Source organism: Ornithorhynchus anatinus, chromosome 1 (genome assembly GCF_004115215.2).
Source record: "Ornithorhynchus anatinus isolate Pmale09 chromosome 1, mOrnAna1.pri.v4, whole genome shotgun sequence".
Classification (NCBI taxonomy): domain Eukaryota; kingdom Metazoa; phylum Chordata; class Mammalia; order Monotremata; family Ornithorhynchidae; genus Ornithorhynchus; species Ornithorhynchus anatinus.
The window spans coordinates 65,414,429-65,436,339 of record NC_041728.1 but is presented as its reverse complement, the minus strand read 5'-3'; the positions used below and the strand labels follow the sequence as shown (position 1 = coordinate 65,436,339).

The 21,911-nt window shown below is 50.8% G+C and overlaps 1 protein-coding gene across 1 annotated transcript; it reads right to left on the bottom strand.

Annotated features, from left to right (window-relative positions):
- Positions 1–543: 543 nt before the first annotated feature.
- Positions 544–20,247, bottom strand: CLBA1 (clathrin binding box of aftiphilin containing 1). Its single transcript, XM_007662476.3, has 6 exons — positions 20,132–20,247; positions 14,056–14,690; positions 12,759–12,907; positions 8,979–9,108; positions 3,721–3,837; positions 544–1,911 (listed from the first exon to the last, which is right to left on the bottom strand). The coding sequence occupies exons 2-6, from the start codon at positions 14,521–14,523 to the stop codon at positions 1,744–1,746; spliced, it is 1,032 nt and encodes a 343-aa protein (XP_007660666.1). The 5' UTR covers positions 14,524–14,690; positions 20,132–20,247; the 3' UTR covers positions 544–1,743.
- Positions 20,248–21,911: the final 1,664 nt, after the last annotated feature.

The window sequence follows — 21,911 nt, the reverse complement described above, 5'->3', positions numbered from 1 at the left end:
TGAGCTCCTGCTCTTTCTACATTTGAGAAGCAGCTTTGCCGAACTGTACTTTCCAAGTGCTTAGTACAGTGCTCTGCATACAGTAAGTGCTCAATAAATACAATTGAATGAATGAAGGATAGAGCCCGGGTTTGGGAGTCAGAGGTCGTGGGTTTTAATCCCGGCTCCGCCACTTGTCAGCTGTGTGACTTTGGGCAAGTCACTTCACTTCTTTGTGCCTCAGTGACCTCAAATGTAAAATGGGGATTAAGACTGTGAGTCCCACATGGGACAATCTCATTACCTTGTATCTACCCCAGCTCTTAGAACAATGCTTGGAACATAGTAAGTGCTTAACAAATATCATCATCATCATTATTATTATTATTATTGTCTGCAGGTACATAGGGACATCACCCAATGACGTGCTGTTCCCTGGCCCTCAAGAGTCCAGCCTCAGGCGCCCGGAATATTCCTCTCTTCTCTCCATCCCAGTCCAATTCTACAGAACAAGCCTGTTTCCAGCAGTTCCCTAAGAGGTTGTGAAAATAAAGACAAAGCGAGTCTGTGTTGAGAAAATTTTTATTAAGTTAAAGGTTACCAAAAAGTCAGTGCAGATCTTTAGGCTCTTGGCCTTTTAAAATGTGAATTTCTGTGGCTGAAACAAAGAGGAAGCTGTAACTCATAGATCCCTCGGACGAATGATCTACCACGGCTCAAACTCTGGCAACTATCTGGGTAATCAGAACCACTCTAAAAGAAAAGCTACTTACAGATTAATAATATGGTGGACATTATTCCTAGGTCAGCAATGCACAACTCACAGAAGTGATTTTAATATTAAATAAAATAGATTGCTCCAAAAATCTACTTAGAAATATCAGCCGGGGGGAGGGCGGAAGGGAGAGAATAAAAGTTAAATTGCGATTAAAACGCTGGAGTATATTAACTTGAAAACATCCCATTCACTGCCCTCCATTTAGCTGTATCCCCGGAGTTTTTGAAATATATTCTAAACGGGTACAGAAAGTTTTCTTTTAGTGCTTTAAAAAGTCAGTGCCACGATGCTTTTACTGGACCCTAACTCCAGAGTCTTCTACGGGATGGGGAAGGGGAAGGAAGGAGAGACCCTCACCCTACAGCAGAAAACAGATGCTCGGAACATTTGTCTTATCCAGGGACTCTTTCGGTGCCAGGGGCCTAAACCCTGTCACTGAGCCTTCGTCTCACTAGCAATCAAGGGGAGATTGGAGAAGTGCGGATGAACGGATGATAACACCTGGTTTTCAACCACGTCTCAGAGTTCGGGGGCGGGTCTGGATCAAGTCTGGGGTCCCTCGGTGGGCAGGTGGGGGTTCGATACCCTCTTTAACGCGCAACAGATGGCCAGAGAGCCCCGCAACCGGCCCGCCGGGCCTAACAGACGGCCTGGCGTTGTGCGACCAGGGAGGGGCAACCAGCAGGGAGAAGGCGTGGCCATCTACATTCCTCATATAGTTGCAGCTGCTAGCCTTTGGGCTGAAAATAGCAGATTAAAACCCGGCACTCTGACTTCCAGACAAAGACACAGAAAGCCAGGGCTTTGAGCTGTCCCTGCCCAGCCTTGGCTCCCACGAGAGGAGTCATTGGCTTTTAAATCGGAAACTTTTTATACCTTCACCTTAAGGTTCACATCTGTGTTCTCCCAAAATATCTTCACTAGTTTTCGGCACCAAACCAGTAGCAAAGTATTAAGGTTCGATAATAAAAAAAAGGACTCTTGCTTTAGCAAACATCACTCTTAAAAATCTTCATTTTTAAACTGCGGGTAGTGAACAGTCTCCTCTTCCTTGGAGTTGTTATGTATTGCAGAGTTCCATGAGAAGGAGTCTTCTTCAAAAAGAGGTTGTAAATGAAGAGGTTGCCATGCCTGGGACTTGGGGATACAGAAAGCTGAACGGAACAGAAAAGAAAGTTTGGATTCAGCGCGAGGTAACCAAGGTCGATATTACCCTGCCACTAGGAAAATTGTTTCCTTGCTGTTTGACTGAGATAAGGAAAAATGAGTTTTTTCCTCTGCAGGACCTTGCTTTTCGTATAGTATCTGCAAAGCAATCACTATGTGCCAAACACTGTTCATTCATTCATTCAATAGTATTTATTGAGCGCTTACTATGTGCAGAGCACTGTACTAAGCACTTGGAATGAACAAGTCGGCAACAGATAGAGACAGTCCCTGCCGTTTGACGGGCTTACGGTCTAATCGGGACTGTTACAGTCTGTTCTACGCACTGGATAGATAAGTTAATTAGGTTGGACACAGTCCCTGAACCGCACCGGGCTCACTGTTTGAGATGGATAGAGCACAGGCCTGAGAGTCAGAAGGACCTGGGTTCTAATTCCAGATCCACCACTTGACTGCAGTGTGACCCTGGGCAAGTCACTTCACTTCCCTTAAGAGAAGCAACGTGGTTCAGTGGAAAGAGCCGGGACTTGGGAGACAGAGGTCATGGGTTCGAATCCCAGCTCTGCCACGTGTCAGCTGTGTGACTGTGGGCAAGTCACTTCACTTCTCTGTGCCTCAGTTCCCTCATTTGTAAAATGGGGATGAATACTGTGAGCCCCACGTGGGACAACCCTGTATTCAACCCTGTAATCAACCCTGGTATTTACCCCAGCCCTTAGAACAATGCTCTGCACATAGTATGCGCTTAACAAATACCAACATTATTATTATTATTCTCTGAGACTCAGTTACCTCATCTGTAAAATGGGAATTAAGACTGTGAGCCTTATATGGGACAGGATTTATCTTAGAACAGTGCTCTGTACTTAGAATAACTCTTTAGTTTGGAACAGTGCTCTGCACACGGTAAGCGCTTAATAAATACGATTGAATGAATGAATGAACAGCGCTTAACACACAATAAGCGCTCAACAAATGCCATCATTATTATCACTAAGTAGGAGTGATCACAGACAGTTAAGAATGGCCTTGTTAAGCGCTTACTATGTTCCAAGCACTGTGCTAAGTTCTGGGGCAGATACAAGTCAGTCAGGTTGGACACAATCCACGTACCACAAAGCGATCACAGTCTTAATCCCCATTGGAGAAGCAGCGTGGCTCAGTGGAAAGAGCACGGGCTTTGGAATCAGAGTTCATGGGTTCGACTCCCGGCTCTGCCACTTGTCAGCTGTGTGACTGTGGGCAACTGTCTCTATCTGTTGCCGACTTGTTCATTCCAAGCGCTTAGGACAGTGCTCTGCACATAGTAAGCGCTCAATAAATACTATTGAATGAATGAAAGTCACTTCACTTCTCTGTGCCTCAGTTACCTCATCTGTAAAATGGGGATTAAGACTGGGAGCCCCACGTGGGACAACCTGTGTCCACCCCAGCGCTTAGAACAGTGCTCTGCACATAGTAAGCGCTTAACAAATACCAACATTATTATTTTACAGTTGAGGAAACTGAGGTATCAAAAAGTTAAGTGACAACCAAAGTCACAGAGCAGGCAAGTGGCAGGGCCAGGATTAGAACACAGGTCCCCTGACTCTCAGGCCGGCGCTCTTTCCAGAAGCCCACGCTGCTTCGTGCAGTTAGGATTCGGGGAAGTCTTGCTTTTGCGTGCCGACTGAGGATTAACTGAGCAGGATTGTTTAGAGCCAACTCACAACACAGCAGGACCCGAGGGGCTGGCGACGGGATGGAAGGGGGAAGGGCATAAACACCTGCGAGGAATTTTTCTGAACCACCCTTACCTTGGTTTGAATGAGAGCCTTACAGTTGTGAATATTGAAGCCGTTAACGTCCATCAGTTCTTCGATTTCTTTCAGGTTCGCACCTTCCGAAGTGAGAGGATTGCTTCCTGAAGGGTCCTAGCAAAAGAAATCACCGTCAATCAATCGATGAAAAGTATTTATGGAGTGCACCGTGTGCTTAGCAATCAATCGACGGTATTTTCTAAGCGCCTACTATATGCAAAGCACCGTACAAAGTAATAATAATACTAATGTTGGTATTTGTTAAGCGCTTACTATGTGCAGAGCACTGTTCTAAGCGCTGGGGGAGATACAGGGTCATTAGGTGGCCCCACGTGAGATTCACAGTTAATCCCCATTTTACAGATGAGGTAACTAAGACACAGAGAAGTTAAGTGACTTGCCCACAGTCACACAGCTGACAAGTGTGGGCAGGGATCGTCTCTATTTGTCGCTGAATTGTCCTTTCCAAGGCGCTTAGTACAGTACTCTGCCCACCGTAAGCACCCAATAAATACAACTGAATGAATACAGTCCTTTAGACCGTGAGCTCATTGTGGGCAGGGAATATGTCTGCTTGTTGTTATATCGCGCTCTCCCAAGACGCTCGGTAAATTTGATTGAATTCAGTACAGCAGAATTAGCAGACATGTTTCCTGCCCATAATAATCATAATGTTGTTATTCGTTAAGCGCTTACTATGTGCAGAGCACTGTTCTAAGTGCTGGGGTAGATATGGGGTAACCAGGTTGTCCCGCATGAGGCTCGCAGTTAATCCCCATTTTGAAGATGAGGTAACTGAGGCCCAGAGAAGTTAAGTGACTTGCCCACAGTCACACAGCTGACAGTAATGAGTTTACAGTCTAGCACTGCACTGACTGCTTGGGAGAGGGGAGTGCAAGAATCGGTAGACACGCTTCCTGCCCTCAAATAGGGCAATACCCGCTACCCGTGTAGTGGGAGGACCTAATGGCCTAGTGGGAGAAGCTTATGGCCCAGAGAGAGGAGCTTATGGCCTAGTGGGACCGTCAAATAGCTACCGGACGCCGGCGGCCACGGGGCTACTTGCTTCTCACTCCCTATTTTGTCCATGGCCCGAACCCGTGGTCGGAGCTTAGCTTGGAGAGGACCAAGGGGACGTTGGACGTCTTTTCGAGTCCTTTCCTGTGGGCAGTTCCGTTCGGGGTCTACGTTTTCCCACGCCACGGCAATGGGAAGCAGCGTGGCTCAGTGGAAAGAGCACGGGCTTTGGAGTCAGGCCTCATGAGTTCGAATCCCAGCTCTGCCACTTGTCAGCTGGGTGACTGTGGGCAAGTCACTTAGCTTCTCTGTGTCTCAGTTCCCTCATCTGTAAAATGGGGATGAAGACTGTGAGCCCCACGTGGGACAACGTGATTTCCCTGTGTCTACCCCAGCGCTTAGAACAGTGCTCTGCACATAGTAAGCGCTTAACAAATACCAACATTATTATTATTATCATTACTTCACGATAATAATTAATAATAATTGTGGGATTTGTTAAGTGCTTACTAGGTGCCAGGTACTGTACTAAGCTCCGGGGTGGATACAAGCAAATCGGGCTGGACCCACTCGCCATCCCACCTGGGGTTCACGGTCTCAATCTCCATTTTACAGATGAGGTAACTGAGGCCCCAGAGGCGAAGTGACTTGCCCAAGGTCACCCAACAGACAAGTGGCGGAGCCGGGATTAGAACCCGGGAGCTTCTGACTCCCAGGCTCTATCCACTACACCGTATGATGAGAGGAGATCATTTAGGGAAGGCGGGAACACTATTTTGGGGCCAAATCCCATCCATCCCACTTCTGAGCCTACCCAGGATGCCTCTGTCAGCAGCGTGGCTCAGTGGAAAGAGCCCGAGCTTAGGACTCAGAGGTCGTGGGTTCTAATTCCAGCTCTGTCACCTGTCAGCTGTGTGACTTTGGGCAAGTCACTTCGCTTCTTGGTGCCTCAGTTACCTCATCTGTAAAATGGGATTAAGACTGTGAACCTCACGTGGGACAAACTGATTACCCTGTACCTACCCCAGTGCTTAGAACAGTGCTCGGCACATAGTAAGTGCTTAAAAAATACCAACATTATTATTATATCTACCTGCCAACAGGCCCAAAGTGGCCCCATGGCCCTGAGGGGGCCTCCGTCCAGTGGCCAAAACTCAGGCTGGCTGGTGAAGGGGTTTGGGACAGCCACCAACGAGACCCTGGCAGGAATGTAGGCGGGCACGGAGGGGGCAAGCAGCGGGCCTAGTGGACGGAGCCTGGGCCTTGGGCAATAATAATAATAATAGTAATAATTACGGTACCTGTTAAGTGCTTACTACGTGCCAAGCACTGTCCTAAGAACTTTGGTATTCATTCATTCATTCATTCATTCATTCAATAGTATTTATTGAGCGCTTACTATGTGCAGAGCACTGTACTAAGCGCTTGGAATGAACAAGTCGGCAACAGATAGAGACGGTCCCTGCCCTTTGACGGGCTTACGGTCTAATCGGGGGAGACGGACAGACAAGAACAGCTTTTGGTAGATACAAGTTAATCTGGTTGGGCATCACCCCTGCCTCACAAGGGGCTCATCCTCTTAATCCCCATTTTACGGGTGACATTGGGAAGCGGCGCGGCTCAGTGGCAAGAGCCCGGGCTTGGGAGTCAGAGGTCATGGGTTCTAATCGCGGCTCCGCCACTTGTCAGCTGGGTGACTTGGGGCAGTGACTTCACTTCTCTGGGTCTCAGTTACGTGTAAAATGGAGATGAAGACTGTGAGCCCCAAGTGGGACAACCTGATCGCCCTGTATCTCCCCCAGCGCTTAGAACAGTGCTTTGCACATAGTAAGCGCTTAACAAATGCCATCATTATTATTATAATTGAGGTCCAGAGAAATAAAGTGACTTGCTCAAGGTCACCCAGCAGATGTGTGGCAGAGCCAGGATTATATAACCCAGGGCCTTCTGACTCCCAAACCACTAAGCACCCTGCTTCTCAGCACGGGAGTCAGAAGAACCTGGCTTCCAATCCCGCCTCCGCCACAGGTCTGTGGTGTGACTCTGGGCAAGTCACTTCACTTCTCTGGGCCTCAGTTACCTTATCGGTTAAATGGGCCCCCCATGCGGGACATAGACCGTGTCCAACCTGATTAACGTGTATCTGCCCTAGCGCTTAGTACAGTGCCCGGCACATAGTAAGCGCTTAACAAAAGCCATTACCCAGCGCTTAGTAAAGTGCCCGGCACATAGTACTGTAACAAAAGTAACATAGTAACAAAAGCCATTAAAAAAAAAAACGTTCACCCTCGCCCCGTTCATTCGCTCAATTGCATTTCTTGCACGCTTACTGTGTGCAGAGCACTGTACTAAGCACTTGGGAGAGTACAGTACGACAGCCTACGGGCCACTCCTAGCACCAGGTCACCGACTGCTGGCCGGCCAAGCCAAGGAGCCGGCTCTCAGGGCCCCCGAGACCCTGCGGGAGAATCCCAGCCCTGTTTCCCACCTTGCCTCCACGGTCTGACCCCAGGCAGCCCCCATCTTCTTCCTTCTGCCACCAGCCGTCGTCTCCTCCTCCTCCTCACTAGCAACTGCATTTCCTGAGCGCCTGTCCCCACCCTTCTCTTTGGCCACGTGGAGACAGACAATGCGCTGGGAGAACAAAAGCCCTTTGGGCCAAACTTTGGTAAGCAAACTTGGGTGGCCGTGGGGCAACCCCAGGGCTCAGCTCTTCCAGTCGGAGCTGCTGATCCGAAAGAGCAGGGGAGGGTGGCACCAGAAGGCTGGTTCTCGGCCCCGTCGCCCTCCTTTTCTCTGGAAATTTGCCAAGAACCAGAAACAAGAAGTAGCTTGGCCTACTGGATAGAGCACGGGCCTGCTCTCTTGAGAGTTGGCTCGGAGCAATCCTGCTTAGTTAATCCTCATGGCATGCAAAAGCAAGACTTCCCTGAATCTCAATTGCAAAAAGGAGCATGGCCTAGTGGATAGAGTACGGGCCTAGGTGTCACAAGGATCTGGGTTCTAATCCCGGCTCCGCCACTCGTCTGCTGTGTGTGAACCTGGGTAGGTCACTTCACTTCTCTGGGCCTCAGTTACCTCATATGGCAAATGGGGATGAAGACTGCGAGCCCCATGTGGGACAGGGGCTGTGTCCAACCCGATTAACTGTGTCCAGCCTCAGTACAGTGCCTGGCACACAATAAGCGGTTTAACAAATACCACAGTTATTATTATTATGACGAATCCGAGGGGCGCGTTTTCCAACCGCAGACGGTAAGGGGGCTTGACTGCTGACCCAGCACGAGCCCCGTGGAGGGGAGAGTTTCCAGGCTTCCAATCTATTCATTGACTGACACCCCCTGAGGCTGGTGTCAAGATGACCCATCTCAATAAGACAGAAAGGCACATGATGCCATGGGCCCTGTACACCCTTCTGGAGATGAAGGAGATTCTGGAATGAATCCTGGAGCAGAGACTGAAATCTCCTATACTGAAGCAGGACGGTCTAGTGGATAGAGCAAAGGCCTAAGAGTCAGAAGACCTGGGTTCTAATCCCGGCTCCACCAGCTGCCTGACGTTTGACCTGGAGAAAGGCACTTCACTTCTCAGTTACCTCACCTGTAAAGTGGGGATCCAATACCTGTTCCCTCTCCTGTGTTTGAGCACCATGTGGGACAAGTCAATGGGCAGAGACGGTCTCATTTTGTATATTCCAAGCGCTTAGTACAGTGCTCTGCACATAGTAAGCGCTCAATAAATACTATTGAATGAAAGTACTGTGCCTGACCATATTATCTTCTATCTAACCCAGCACTTAATAGCCTGGCATAGAGTAAGCACGTACCAAATTCCACAGTTATTATTGCTATTTTATTTCCTCGGTCCTTCGTTTTAAATCCCAGCAGGTTCTATTAAGATGAGTTGGGAATGGCACTCGGTCTACCCTGTATCAATATTCTCTTTTTTCAACCGCCAAAGTTTTTTTAGTAGATTTTAATAATGGTGCCAGCCAATTCTAGAATGACCACAAGGAGCTCAGCAGAGAAGTAAATCTGCCTGGGTAGGAAGGTTCACTGCATTAAGTTTCTTCGGGAATAATTTCTAGATTCAAATTGTATAAGATTGGTCTGTGTTAGCCCTGGAAAACGAATTCCAGCCTCCTTCGGCCTTGCTCCCAATTACAGAGTCCATTATTGGTTATGGGAAACATAAGCAAGTAGTCACTAAAAGGGATAAAAGTATATTAAGCAATTTACTTTTTGTGTCGAGTCAATTCCAAGAACAAGTAAGAAATTGTCCAGGCAATGGGATTTAGTCCAGAGACATCTTGAAGTAGGTGCGCTGTTGGCGTCTCGAAGAGTTCTCCAAAGTTTTCGGGAGTTTGAGCTGAAAAAAATAAAATCTGACTATTAGAATTGAACTTATAAAAAAAAAAAAGACATTCCTACCAAATTCCTGAAACCATTCCATACTAGGCCCTGCCGGCTCTGGCAAGGGAGCAGGGCCAAAGTGTCGCTCTGCCTGGGGAGGTGTAGGAACTCAACTCTGCAAAAGGAACTGAGGTAAGGGGACTGGGGGGGGGTAACCCCCAGTAATAATAATAATGTTGGTATTTAAGCACTTACTATGTGCAGAGCACCCTTCTAAGTGCTGGGGTAGATACAGGGTAATCAGGTTGTCCCACGTGAGGCTCATGGTCTTAATCCCCATTTTACAGACGAGGGAACTGAGGCACAGAGAAGTGAAGTGACTTGCCCACAGTCACACAGCTGACAAGTGGCAGAGCTGGGATTCAAACCCATGACCTCTCATAGTTAATCTGGGCTTCTGGTCCCTAGGGTCACAGGACTCTAAAACAGGATCAAATTTAGAAGTTGTGAAGTTGTCACCTGGAGTGACAGAGGTCTTAGGAGACATGCCCCCGCCCTCCCACCACCACCCACAAACAATTTTGTCTGTCTGGGCCTGTCCATGTCTGGGTGACACCAATCAGGTCAAGATCCAGGCGAGGAGATCCCGCAAGAGGTTCCGGCTGGCGCGATTTAAGAAGCAGCATGGCCTAGTGGACAAAGCACGGGTCTGGAAGTCAGAAGTACTCGGGTTCTAATGCCGGCTCCACCACTTGCCTGCTGTGTGACCTTGGGCGAGACACTTTACACTTCCTCTGTGCCTCGTTCCCCTCATCTGCAAAATGGGGATTAACAATAATAATAATAATAATATTGGTATTTGTTAAGCGCTTACTATGTGCAGAGCACTGTTCTAAGCGCTGGGGGATACAAGGCGATCAGGTTGTCCCACGTGGGGCTCACAGTTAATCCCCATTTTACAGATGAGGGAACTGAGGCCCAGAGAAGTGAAGTGACTTGCCCACCGTCACACAGCTGACAAGTGGCAGAGCCGGGATTCGAACCCACGACCTCTGACTCCCAAGCCTGGGCTCTTTCCACTGAGCCACGCTGCTTCTCAATTAATACTCTGAGCCCCATGTGGAACATGGACTGTGTCCAACTTGAATCTGACACAGTGCTTAGAATAGGGCCTGGCACAGAGTGAATGCTTAACAAATGCCATAAAAAAAGAGCCGAATTGCTTGTATTGTTGGCAAATGGTCCTGCCCCTTAAACCGTCTTCCCCAGTGAGAAGCAGCCTGACAGGTGAGCTATGCCCATTCCCCACCTGCCTGCTGGAGATACCCCGTTTCGAGCAGCTGCTGGCCTTCCCCTAGATGACAGGATAATAATAATCATGGTATTATTAATACCATAATAATAATAATGGTATTTGTTACGCACTTACTACGTGCCAGGCCCTGTACGGAGCGATGGGGTGGATACAAGCAAATCGGGTCGGACCCGCTCCCTGTCCCGCATAGGGCTCATAGTCTTCATCCCTATTTTACAGATGAGGTAACCGAGGCCCAGAGAAGTGAAGTGACCCGCCTAAGGCCACAGAGCTGACAAGTGGCAGAACCGGGATTAGAATCCAGGACCCTCTGATGCCCAGGCCCGTGCTCAGTCCACTACTCCAGGATGGGAGGGGAGGTCTTTGGGGTGGTCGCCGGTGGCTGCCCTTCTCATCACAGCCCCCTCAGGCCATCTCCCGGCCCTCATCGGCAAAACCCCCTAGAACCGCAAACTGGGCAGAGGCCAGTTGCTTTAGCTAGGACCGGCACATACTGGGAAGCAGCGTGGGCTAGTGGATAGAGCCCGGGCCTAGCAGTCAGAAGGCCACTTCACTTCTCCGGGCCTCCGTCACCTCGTCTATAAAATGGGGATTGGGACTGTGAGCCCCACGTGGGACAGGGACTGTGTCCAACCTGATTTGCTTGGATCCACTCCAGTGCTTAGTACAGTGCTTGGCGCACAGAAAGCGCTTAACAGATAACGTCATTTTTTATTTTTATGCTCTACCGAAGGGTGATGACAGTGCCTGAGCCTTCACACCCACCAGGAAAATGGTCTCAAGATTCTTTCCTCAAAGAAAAGAGAATATGTCCCCTGCTTCCCTCCCTTTCCCTCTCATCTGGCCCTGGGGGTTCAGGCCACCACCTGCAGATCTTGGGAAAGTAGCGGCCACTTCACCTCACTTCCAGATGACAGTGGCTGCCAGATCCCTTCAGAGTACAACTTTTTTTACGGTATTTTTTAAGTGCAGGCACTACACTACGCACTGGGGTGGATACAAGCGGATCAGGTTGGACACAGTCCCTGCCCCACATGGGGCTCACAGTCTTCATCTTGAAGACTTGAAGTCTCACAGTCTAGTGCTCACAGTCTTGAAGCAGCGTGGCTCAGTGGAACCAACACGGGCCTGGGAGTCAGAGGTCAGAGGACCTCAGAGGTCCTCTGAGGGAGTCAGAGGTCACGGGTTGTCAGCTGTGTGACTGTGAGCTAGTCACTTCACTTCTCTGTGCCTCAGTTACCTCATCTGTAAAATGGGGATTAAGACTGTGAGCCTCACGTGGGACAACCTGATGACCCTGTATCTACCCCAGCACTTAGAATGGTGCTCTGCACATAGTAAGCGCTTAACAAAATACCAACATTATTATTCATCCCCATTTTACAACCGCCCGTGGGGCCGTATGCTCTATCACTGGCAGTTTTGTGGCCGCCCCTTCCCTTCGGGAAGAAATGCTATTAGATGCAGAAAAGGAATAAATTTAACTCCAGACCTAGCACACAAATCGCTCCTATTCGCTCGAGGGAAGTACCAGCTCTGTCTCTCCATCGGACTCCCCTGAGGCCTGTTAAGGTCGGTGGTTGCTAGGCCCCTTGTTTCTCTGACCACCCCTATTGTTGACCTCTCCCACTCCTTGGAGGGAGATGAAAGAATCTCATTTACCTCCTCATTAAAAGATTTTGCTGAGGGCAAGCTGACCCCACTGGCTAAGTGGGGATATCCATTTCTGTTCCACTCACATGGAAATCACTACCTAACGCTATCCCCACCCCTCCTCACCACGGGACCAGCCCCTGAAGTCAAACACCTGTATCTACCCCAGAGTTTAAAACAGTCTTGACACAGATTAAGCACTTAATCCATAACGGTGATGATGACGATAATAATTATTATAATATAATATTAGGCCCAGCAGCGTGGCTCAGTGGAAAGAGCCCGGGCTTCGGAGTCAGAGGTCATGGGTTCGACTCCCGGCTCTGCCACTTGTCAGCTGGGTGACTGTGGCCGAGTCACTTCACTTCTCTGGGCCTCAGTGACCTCATCTGTAAAATGGGGATTAACTGTGAGCCTCACGTGAGACAACCTGATTATCCTGTATCTACCCCAGCGCTTAGAACAGTGCTCAGCACATAGTAAGCGCTTAAAAACTACCAACATTATTATAAAAACACAATCTTTAGACAACTCTTCCCTCTCGGTTCAAAACTAGAGCTACTTCGATGCGCTAAGGTGATCTGTTCAGTTTCCAACACGCGGCACCCATTTCCCTTTTAGCCTTCTTCAGAAAGATCCAAGCACCGGATAACAATGTCATTTTCCCGTCCGACGCTAACTGAATTTAAATGTGTTACCAGAATGGTCTCTTCCCAGGTTCGGAAGCTGCGTTTTCTTCACTCCTTGCTTCTAGAAATTGATCTAAGGTGAGGATGTCCTCAGTTAATTGTCGTGCCAATACGTCCCGAAAGGCAAACTTAAAAATATTCTCATAGTTGAGTTGGGTCTGAAAAACAAAAGGGGAGGCGGGAGGGGAGACCCTCAAAGATACACCAAGTCTCTGGCTGACCCACGCAAGCTTGATGAGAAAAAAGAGCCAGGGAAAAGCTAAACGTGCATCCCAATGTAATGTTTCCCCAGAGAGATGCTCCGCACAAATGTGCTTCCATCCATTTTAAGTCCTGATACGAGCACAGTATCGGGAAAGTTTAAAACTAGTTGTCAACAGCGCACATGTTGGCTTCAGAAGCACAACTGAAAAGTTGAGCGCTTCCTGCCCAGAGATTTTCTTCTCCTTTCTTTCTTGTTCCCCTGTCCCCCTCCCCATTAGCATTCCTCTTCTCGTGCTGTGTTTTGGAGTGGAGGAAAAAAAGGGAGAAGGGAAATGGGGAGAGAGAAAGCATCAAGTCAAAGATGGAAGGTGGTCGGGGGGAGGGAAACCACAGCAACGGGGATTGGAGAGGGACGGGGAGAGAGACGGGAAACCAAGAGCCGGGAGGGAAGAGAGAAGGGAGAACAGGAAAGCTGACAGGTGGGGGAACAGGGCTGGTTCTGCCAAAGGAGAACAAGAGAGAATAATAATAATAATAGTTGTGATATTTGTTAAGCGCTTACTACATGCCAGGCACTATATTAAGCGTTGGGGTAGATACAGGGAAATTGGATTGAACCCAATCCCTGTCCCACTTAGGGCACACGATTGGCCTAGTAGAAAGCAGCGTGGCCTAGTGGAACAAACAAGACCCTGGGAGTCAGAAGGACCTGGAATCTAATCCCGGCTCTGCCACTTGTCTGCTGTGTGACCTCTGGTAAATCACTTCATTTCTCTGTGCCTCAGCTACCTCATCTGTAAAATGAGGATTAAGACAGTGAGCCCCCCGTGGGACAGTGTCCAACCTGACAGCTTGTATCTACCCCAGCACTTAGTGCAGTGCCTGACACCCAGTGAGCACTTAATACCATGGAAAAAAACAAAACACCAAAAGGAGATGGGGCCTCCTGAGCACCTCGCAGCAGCCCCTACTCTCTAGACACCTAGACCCAAGACACGGTCTCGTGACCGAAGGGGCTCCGCCCCCACCCCGGAGCTTCATCCAGCTGGGTGACGTCCTTGGGCGACCAGCAAGATGTTGGCTAAAGTTCCATCCAACCAACCTCCCGAGAGGAAATGGAGGCAGCTTCCATCATGCCCTGGATATTCCTGCTAGAGAGGCGGGAGCCCAAAGCCACCCCAAAATGTTCTTCCTTCGAGGGGGGACCCTCTTCCGGAGGCCAACGATCGGACCGCGCCCCGGCCTCTAAGGCGAAACTTTCCGCCTCATCCGAGGCCTCGCTGAACCCTTCGAAGTCCCCCCAGGAGTTGGGCTCCGGGGTACCAGGGCAGTTTCTGCCCGGAAGGCCCGCGGGGACCGCAGACGCCGTGGCTTTGCCATCCCCCTCCAGGGGTCCGGGCTCAACGTCTTCTGCCGACACGTTTTCTCTGGTTTTTCCAGCGTTCGGGTCGCCGTGACCCTTGTCGGTTTCACAGAGGGTAACCTTCCCTAGTTGATCGGTGAGGTCGTTTAGGGGCAGCCAGTCGGAAACGCTCAGTCGGCCGAAGTTTTCCACCCACTGTTCCTGCATTTTGGGGTCTCCCGGAAGAGCATGGAACCGCTTTGGGGGTGCTGAAAGGGTGGCTGAGTGGGGCTGGGAAAAAGAAAGATTCGGATGTCCGCCGGGCCTTGGGGAGTCACAGCCACTGCCTCGCTGTCGTCGACGTTCCTTCCCGGGTAAGTTTTCGGTCAGCTCGGCTGAGGGGAGAAAGATAAGGCAAAGGAAAAACCCACAGTCGGTGATTACGGCAGGACGTTAGGGTTCCGATTCCATTTTTCATTTCCATTTATACTGTATTTGTTGAACGCTTACTCTGTGTCAAGCACTGCAGTAGACACAAGTTAATCGACTCCCACAAAAGGCTCACTCGAGGAGGTGGGAGAACAGGTACCGAATCCCCGCTTTACAGTTGAGGGAACTGAGGCCCAGGGAAGTGAAGTGATCTGCCCAAGGTCACACAGCCGGCAAATCGGAGAGCCGGAATTGGAACCCAGGTCCTCCGACTCCCAGGCCTGTGATCTTTTCCCTGAGCAGCGTGGCTCAGGGGAAAGAGCACGGGCTTGGGAGTCAGAGGTCATGGGTTAGAATCCCAGCTCTGCCACTTGTCAGCTGTGTGACCGTGGGCAAGTCACTTCACTTCTCTGTGCCTCAGTTACCTCATCTGTAAAATGGGGATTAAGACTGTGAGCCTCACGTGGGACAACCTGATTACCCTCTATCTGCCCCAGCGCTTAGAACAGTGCTCTGCACATAGTAGGCGCTTAACAAATACTAACATCATTACTATTATTATTATTATTTTCACTAGGCCACGAAACCCTAGGCTGAATGGCCTTGTAGGGCGCATTCATTCATTCAGTCGTATTTATTGAATGCTTACCGTGTGCAGAGCGCTCCACTAAGCACTTGGAAAGTACAATTCAGTAACAAATAGAAACAATCGCTGCCCACAGCGGGCTCCCAGTTTAGAAAGGGGAAGGCAGGCATCAAAACAAGTAAATAGGCATCAGTAGCATCAATATCAATAAAAAAGAATTATAGATATATATACATCAATACAAATAGAATTATAAACGTGTACATATTTACACGCAAGTGCTGTGGGGGCGCGTTGGGGCGATGGGGAGGGGAGGGGAGCTGAGGAAAAGGGGGGCTTAGTCTGGGAAGGCCTCCTGGAGGAGGTGAGCCTTAAATAAGGCTTAGGGGGGAGGGAAGGGTCCTGCTGTGAATCGGCCCTTAAAACAGCCAGGACTTTCTGCCGGTGGGTTTCAGAATGGTTAGAAACTCATCCAGGGAAGGATCAAACTTTGTGCCAGGTTGGGGGATGGGATAATGCCTAGAATTCCTTAACTCCCATTCTCTCCTAGACCCCCTCCAATCTGGCTTCCGTCCCCTCCACTCTACCGAGACTGCTCTCTCTAAGGTCACCCGTGACCTCCTTCTTGCCAAATCCAATGGCTCCTACTCCATTCTGACCCTCCTTGACCTCTCTGCTGCCTTTGACACTGTCGACCATCCCCTCCTCCTCCATACCTTATCTCACCTCGGCTTCACGGACTCTGTCCTCTCCCGGTTCTCCTCTTACCTCTCTGGCCGATCATTCTCGGTCTCCTACGCTGGAGCCTCCTCCCCCTCCCATCCTTTAACTGTTGGAGTTCCTCAAGGGTCAGTTCTCGGCCCTCTTCCGTTCTCCATTTACACTCACTCCCTCCGTGAACTCATCCGCTCTCACGGCTTTGACGACCATCTCTACGCAGATGACACGCAGATCTACATCTCCGCCCCTGTCCTCTCCCCCTCCCTTCAGGCTCGCATCTCCTCCTGCCTCCGGGACGTCTCCACCTGGATGTCGGCCCGCCACCTAAAACTCAACATGAGCGAGACTGAGCTCCTCATCTTCCCTCCCAAGCCCGGTCCGCTCCCAGACTTCTCCATCACCGTGGATGGCACGACCATCCTTCCCGTCCCGCAGGCCCGCAATCTCGGTGTCATCCTTGACTCGTCCCTCTCGTTCACCCCACACATCCTATCCGTTACCGAGACCTGCCGGTTTCACCTCTACAATATCGCCAAGATCCGCCCTTTCCTCTCCACCCAGACGGCTACCTTACTATTACGGGCTCTCGTCATATCCCGGCTAGACTACTGTGTCGGCCTTCTCTCTGACCTCCCTTCTTCCTCTCTCGCCCCGCTCCGGTCTATTCTTCACTCCGCTGCCCGGCTCATCTTCCCGCAGAAACGATCTGGGCATGTCATTCCCCTTCTTAAACAACTCCAGTGGTTGCCTATCGACCTCCGCTCCAAACAAAAACTCCTCACTCTAGGCTTCAAGGCTCTCCGTCACCTTGCCCCTTCCTACCTCTCCTCCCTTCTCTCTTTCTACCGCCCACCCCGCAAGCTCCGCTCCTCCGCCGCCCACCTCCTCGCCGTCCCTCGGTCTCGCCCGTCCCGCCGTCGACCCCCGGGTCACGTCCTCCCGCGGTCCCGGAACGCCCTCCCTCCTCACCTCCGCCAAACTGATTCTCTTTCCCTCTTCAAAACCTTACTTAAAAATCACCTCCTCCAAGAGGCCTTCCCAGACTGAGCTCCTCTTCCCCCTCTACTCCCTCTGCCATCCCCCCTTTACCTCTCCGCAGCTAAAGCCTCATTTTCCCCTTTTCCCTCTGCTCCTCCACCTCTCCCTTCCCATCCCCACAGCACCGTACTCGTCCGCTCAACTGTATATATTTTCGTTACCCTATTTATTTTGTTAATGAATTGTACATCGCCTCGATTCTATTTAGTTGCCATCGGTTTTTACGAGATGTTCTTCCCCTCGACGCTGTTTAGTGCCATCGTTCTCGTCCGTCCGTCTCCCCCGATTAGACCGTAAGCCCGTCAGACGGCAGGGACTGTCTCTATCTGTTGCCGACTTGTTCATCCCAAGCGCTTAGTACAGTGCTCTGCACATAGTAAGCGCTCAATAAATACTATTGAATGAATGAATGAATAATGATAATTAATAATAATAATTATTACTATGTGCCAAGCACTGTTCTATGCACTGGGGTAGATACGAGAAAATCAGGTTGTCCTACATGGGGCTCACAGTCTTCATGCCCATTTTCCAGATGAGGTAGCTGAGGCCCAGAGAAGTGAAACGACTTGCCCACGGTGACACAGCAGACCAGGAGCGGAGCCGGGATTAGAACCCACGTCCCTCTGACTCCCAAGCCCGGGGTCCTGCTACTAGGCCAGGCTGCTTCTCAGGCCATGGGATGGGATGAGGAAGAAGAAGGGAGGAGGATGAGGAGGAATAGGGAGGAAGGAGGGGTGAGGACCAGCAGGAGTAACGGGGTCTGTCTGGGAATGGAATTGGAAGCAAGAGTGGGGTGGGATGGGCAGGGAAGGACAGGAGAGGGAGCAGGGAGCGTCGTCTCTCTTTATTGCTGTATTGTCCTCTCCCAAGCGCTCAGTACAGTGCTCTGCACAGTCAGCACTCAATAAATATGGTTGAATGAATAATGAGTAGGGGGCGGGGAGCAGAAAGGACAGGACCAGGGAGTGTTGTCTCTTTTTATAATAATAATAATAATAATGATGTTGGTATTTGTCGATTAGACCGTAAGCCCGTCAAACGGCAGGGACCGTCTCTATCTGTTGCCGACTTGTTCATCCCAAGCGCTTAGTACAGTGCTCTGCACATAATAAGCGCTCAATAAATACTATTGAATGAATGAATGAATATTTGTTAAGCGCTTACTATGTGCAGAGCACTGTTCTGTAGACACAGGGGAATCAGGTTGTCCCACGTGGGGCTCACAGTCTTAATCCCCATTTTACAGATGAGGGAACTGAGGCCCAGAGAAGTGAGGTGACTTGCCCACAGTCACACAGCTGACAAGTGGCAGAGCCTGGATTCGAACCCATGACCTCTGACTCAGCCCGGGCTCTTTCCACGGAGCCAAGCTGTTATTGCTCTATTGACCTCTTCCAAGCGCTCAGTACAGTGCTCTGCACGTGGTAAGGCCTCAATAAATCCCCTTGCATGAATGAATGAGCAGGGGCGGGGGAACAGGGAGCCTTGTCTCGCTTTATTGTTATATTATTCCCTCCCAAGCGCTTAGTAATAACAACAATGATGATAATACTATTTAAGTGCTTACTATGTGCCAAGCACTGTTCTAACCGCTGGACACAGTGCTCTGCACACAGTCAGCGCTCAATAAACGCTTCAAAGTCCTCCTGGGCCCGTTGCGGGGCAGGGATCGTCTCTCTCTGTGGCCGAACTGGACATTCCCAGCGCTTAGTCCAGTGCCCTGCACCCAATCGGCGCTCAATCAATACGACTGAATGAATGACAGTGGGAAGAGCCCGGGCTGGGGAGTCAGAGGTCATGGGTTCGAATCCCGACTCCGCCACCTGTCAGCTGCGTGACCTTGGGCAGGTCACTTCGCTTCCGTGGCTCGGTGGAAAGAGCCCGGGCTGGCGAGTCAGAGGTGACGGGTTCGACTCCCGGCTCTGCCACTCGTCAGCTGTGTGACCGTGGCCAAGTCACTTCACTTCTCTGTGCCTCAGTTACCCCATCTGTCAAATGGGGATGAAGACTGTGAGCCCCACAACCTGATGACCCTGTATCTCCCCCAGCGCTCAGAGCAGTGCTCGGCACCTAGTAAGCGCTTAACAAATACCAACATTATTATTATTACTGAGAGCTCCCCTCCTCCAGGAGGCCTTCCCAGACTGAACCCTCCCTTTCCCTCCTGCCCTCCCCAACTCCCTCCCTCCGCTCTTCCCCTCCCGGCAGCACTTGTGCACATGTGTATATGTTATTTATTATTCTACTTATTTTATTACTGACGTGCATATATCTATCACTCTATCGATCCAATTTGAAGGTATCGATGCCTGTCTACTTCTTTTATTTTGGGGTCTCCCCCTCCCTGACGGCGAGCCCGTGCCGGGACAGGGATGGTCTCCCTCTGTGGCCCGGCCGTCCGTGCCAAGCGCTCAGCACAGGGCTCCGCACCCCGTCGGCGCTCCATAGGAGGGGCTGGATGAATGGATGCGCCCGACGGCATTCGAGGGGACGGACTGAGCGCCCACGGGGTGCGAAGCCCTGTGCCGAGCGCTTGGGGAAGGACGGATTCGGCCGCAAAGGAGAGGGAGTGAGGGCTCACCTCCTCCAAGAGGCCTTCCCAGACTGAGCTCCTCTTCTCCCTCCACTCCCTCTGCCACCCCCCCCCCCTTTACCTCTCCGCAGCTAAACCCTCTTTTTCCCCTTTTCCCTCTGCTCCTCCCCCTCTCCCTCCCCATCCCCACAGCACCGTACTCGTCCGCTCCACTGTATGTATTTCCGTTACCCTATTTATTTTGTTAATGAATTGTACATCGCCTCGATTCTATTCAGTTGCCATCGTTTTTACGAGATGTTCTTCTCCTCGACTCTATTTATCGCCATCGTTCTCGTCCGTCCGTCTCCCCCGATTAGACCGTAAGCCCGTCCAACGGCGGGGACCGTCTCTCTCTGTTGCCGACTTGTTCGTCCCAAGCGCTTAGTACAGTGCTCTGCACCTAGTAGGCGCTCAATAAATACTATTGAATGAATGAATGAATGGCTCGATCCGTGCGATTGAATGAAGAGGGAGAGGATACAGACCGTGGCCGAGGGGGGCGGCGGGGCCGGTGCCAGGGGAGCCGCTGTGCTGCACGCTCTGCCCGCTGCTGCTGATGCTGATGCTGCCGGCAGCCGTTGCCCCGGTAACGGCCTCTCTCCCAACGCCTCTGCCCGGCCGGGCCCCGCCCCCACCGTGACGTCAGGACCCAGCCTTCTGGAGGCCACGCCCACTGACGTCACTACCAGGCAGCCCCGCCCCCTAGAAGCCCCGCCCACCTCAAGCCCCGCCCCTCGGAACCACGCCCCCCCGCAGCAGCATCATATTATAATAATGTTGGTATTTGTTAAGCGCTTACTAGGTGCCGAGCACTGTTCTAAGCGCTGGGGGAGACACAGGGGAATCAGGTTGTCCCCCCGTGGGGCTCCCAGTCTTCATCCCCATTTGACAGAGGAGGCCACTGAGGCACCGAGAAGTCGAGGGACTTAATGGAGGTATTTCTTATGCGTTTACTATGTGCCAAGCACTGTTCTAAGCGCTGGGGTAGACACAGGGGAATCGGGTTGTCCCACGTGGGGCTCACAGTCTTCATCCCCATTTGACAGAGGAGGGAACTGAGGCACCGAGAAGTGAAGTGACTCGCCCACAGTCACACAGCTGACAAGTGGCCGAGCTGGGATTTGAACCCATCACCTCTGACTCCGAAGCCCGTGCTCTTTCCACTGAGCCACGTGTTAAGCGCTCACTATGTGCCAAGCCCTATTCTAAGCGCTGGGGGAGATACGGGGTCATCAGGTTGTCCCACGTGAGGCTCCCGGTCTTCATCCCCATTTTCCAGATGAGGGAACTGAGGCACCGAGAAGTGAAGTGACTTGCCCACAGTCACGCAGCTGACAAGTGGATGTTGGTATTTGTTAAGCTCTTACTATGCGCCGAGCACTGTTCTAAGCGCTGGGGAGGATACAAGGTGATTAGGAGGTCCCACTTGGGGCTCACGATCTTCATCCCCGTTTTCCAGATGAGGGGACTGAGGCCCACAGAAGTGAAGTGACACAGTCACATGGCTGACAAGTGGATGTTGGTATTTGTTAAGCTCTTAATATGCGCCGAGCACTGTTCTAAGCACTGGGGAGGATGCAAGGTGATCAGGTGGTTCCAGGTGGGGCTCACAGTCTTCATCCCCCTTTTCCAGATGAGGGGACTGAGGCCCACAGAAGTGAAGTGACTCCCCCCAGGTCACACAGCTGACAAGCGGCGGAGGCAGGATTAGAACTCACGACCTCTGACTCCCAAGCCGGTGCTCTTAATGATAATAGTGATGTTATTTGTTCAGCACTCACTAGGTGCCAAGCATTGCTCTAAGCGCCGAGGTGGATACAACATAATCTGGCTGTCCCCCACAGGGCTCACAGTCTTCATCCCCGTTTTCCAGATGAGGGAACTGAGGCACAGAGAAGTGAAGTGACTCCCCCAAGGTCACACAGCTGACAAGTGGCGGAGGCAGGATTAGAACCCACGACCTCTGACTACCAAGTCGGTGCTCTTATTGAGAATGATAATGTTATTTGTTAAGCGCTAACTATGATGCCAAACATTGTTCTAAGAGCTAGGGTAGATACAATGTGATCTGGTTGTCCCACACGGGGCTCACAGTCTTCATCCCCATTTTCCAGATGAGGGAATTGAGGCCCAGAGAAGTGAAGTGACTCCCACCAGGTCATACAGCTGACAAACAGCAGAGGCTGGATTAGAACCCACGACCTCTGACTCCCAAGCCGGTGCTCTTAATGATAATAGTGATGTTATTTGTTAAGCGCTCACTAT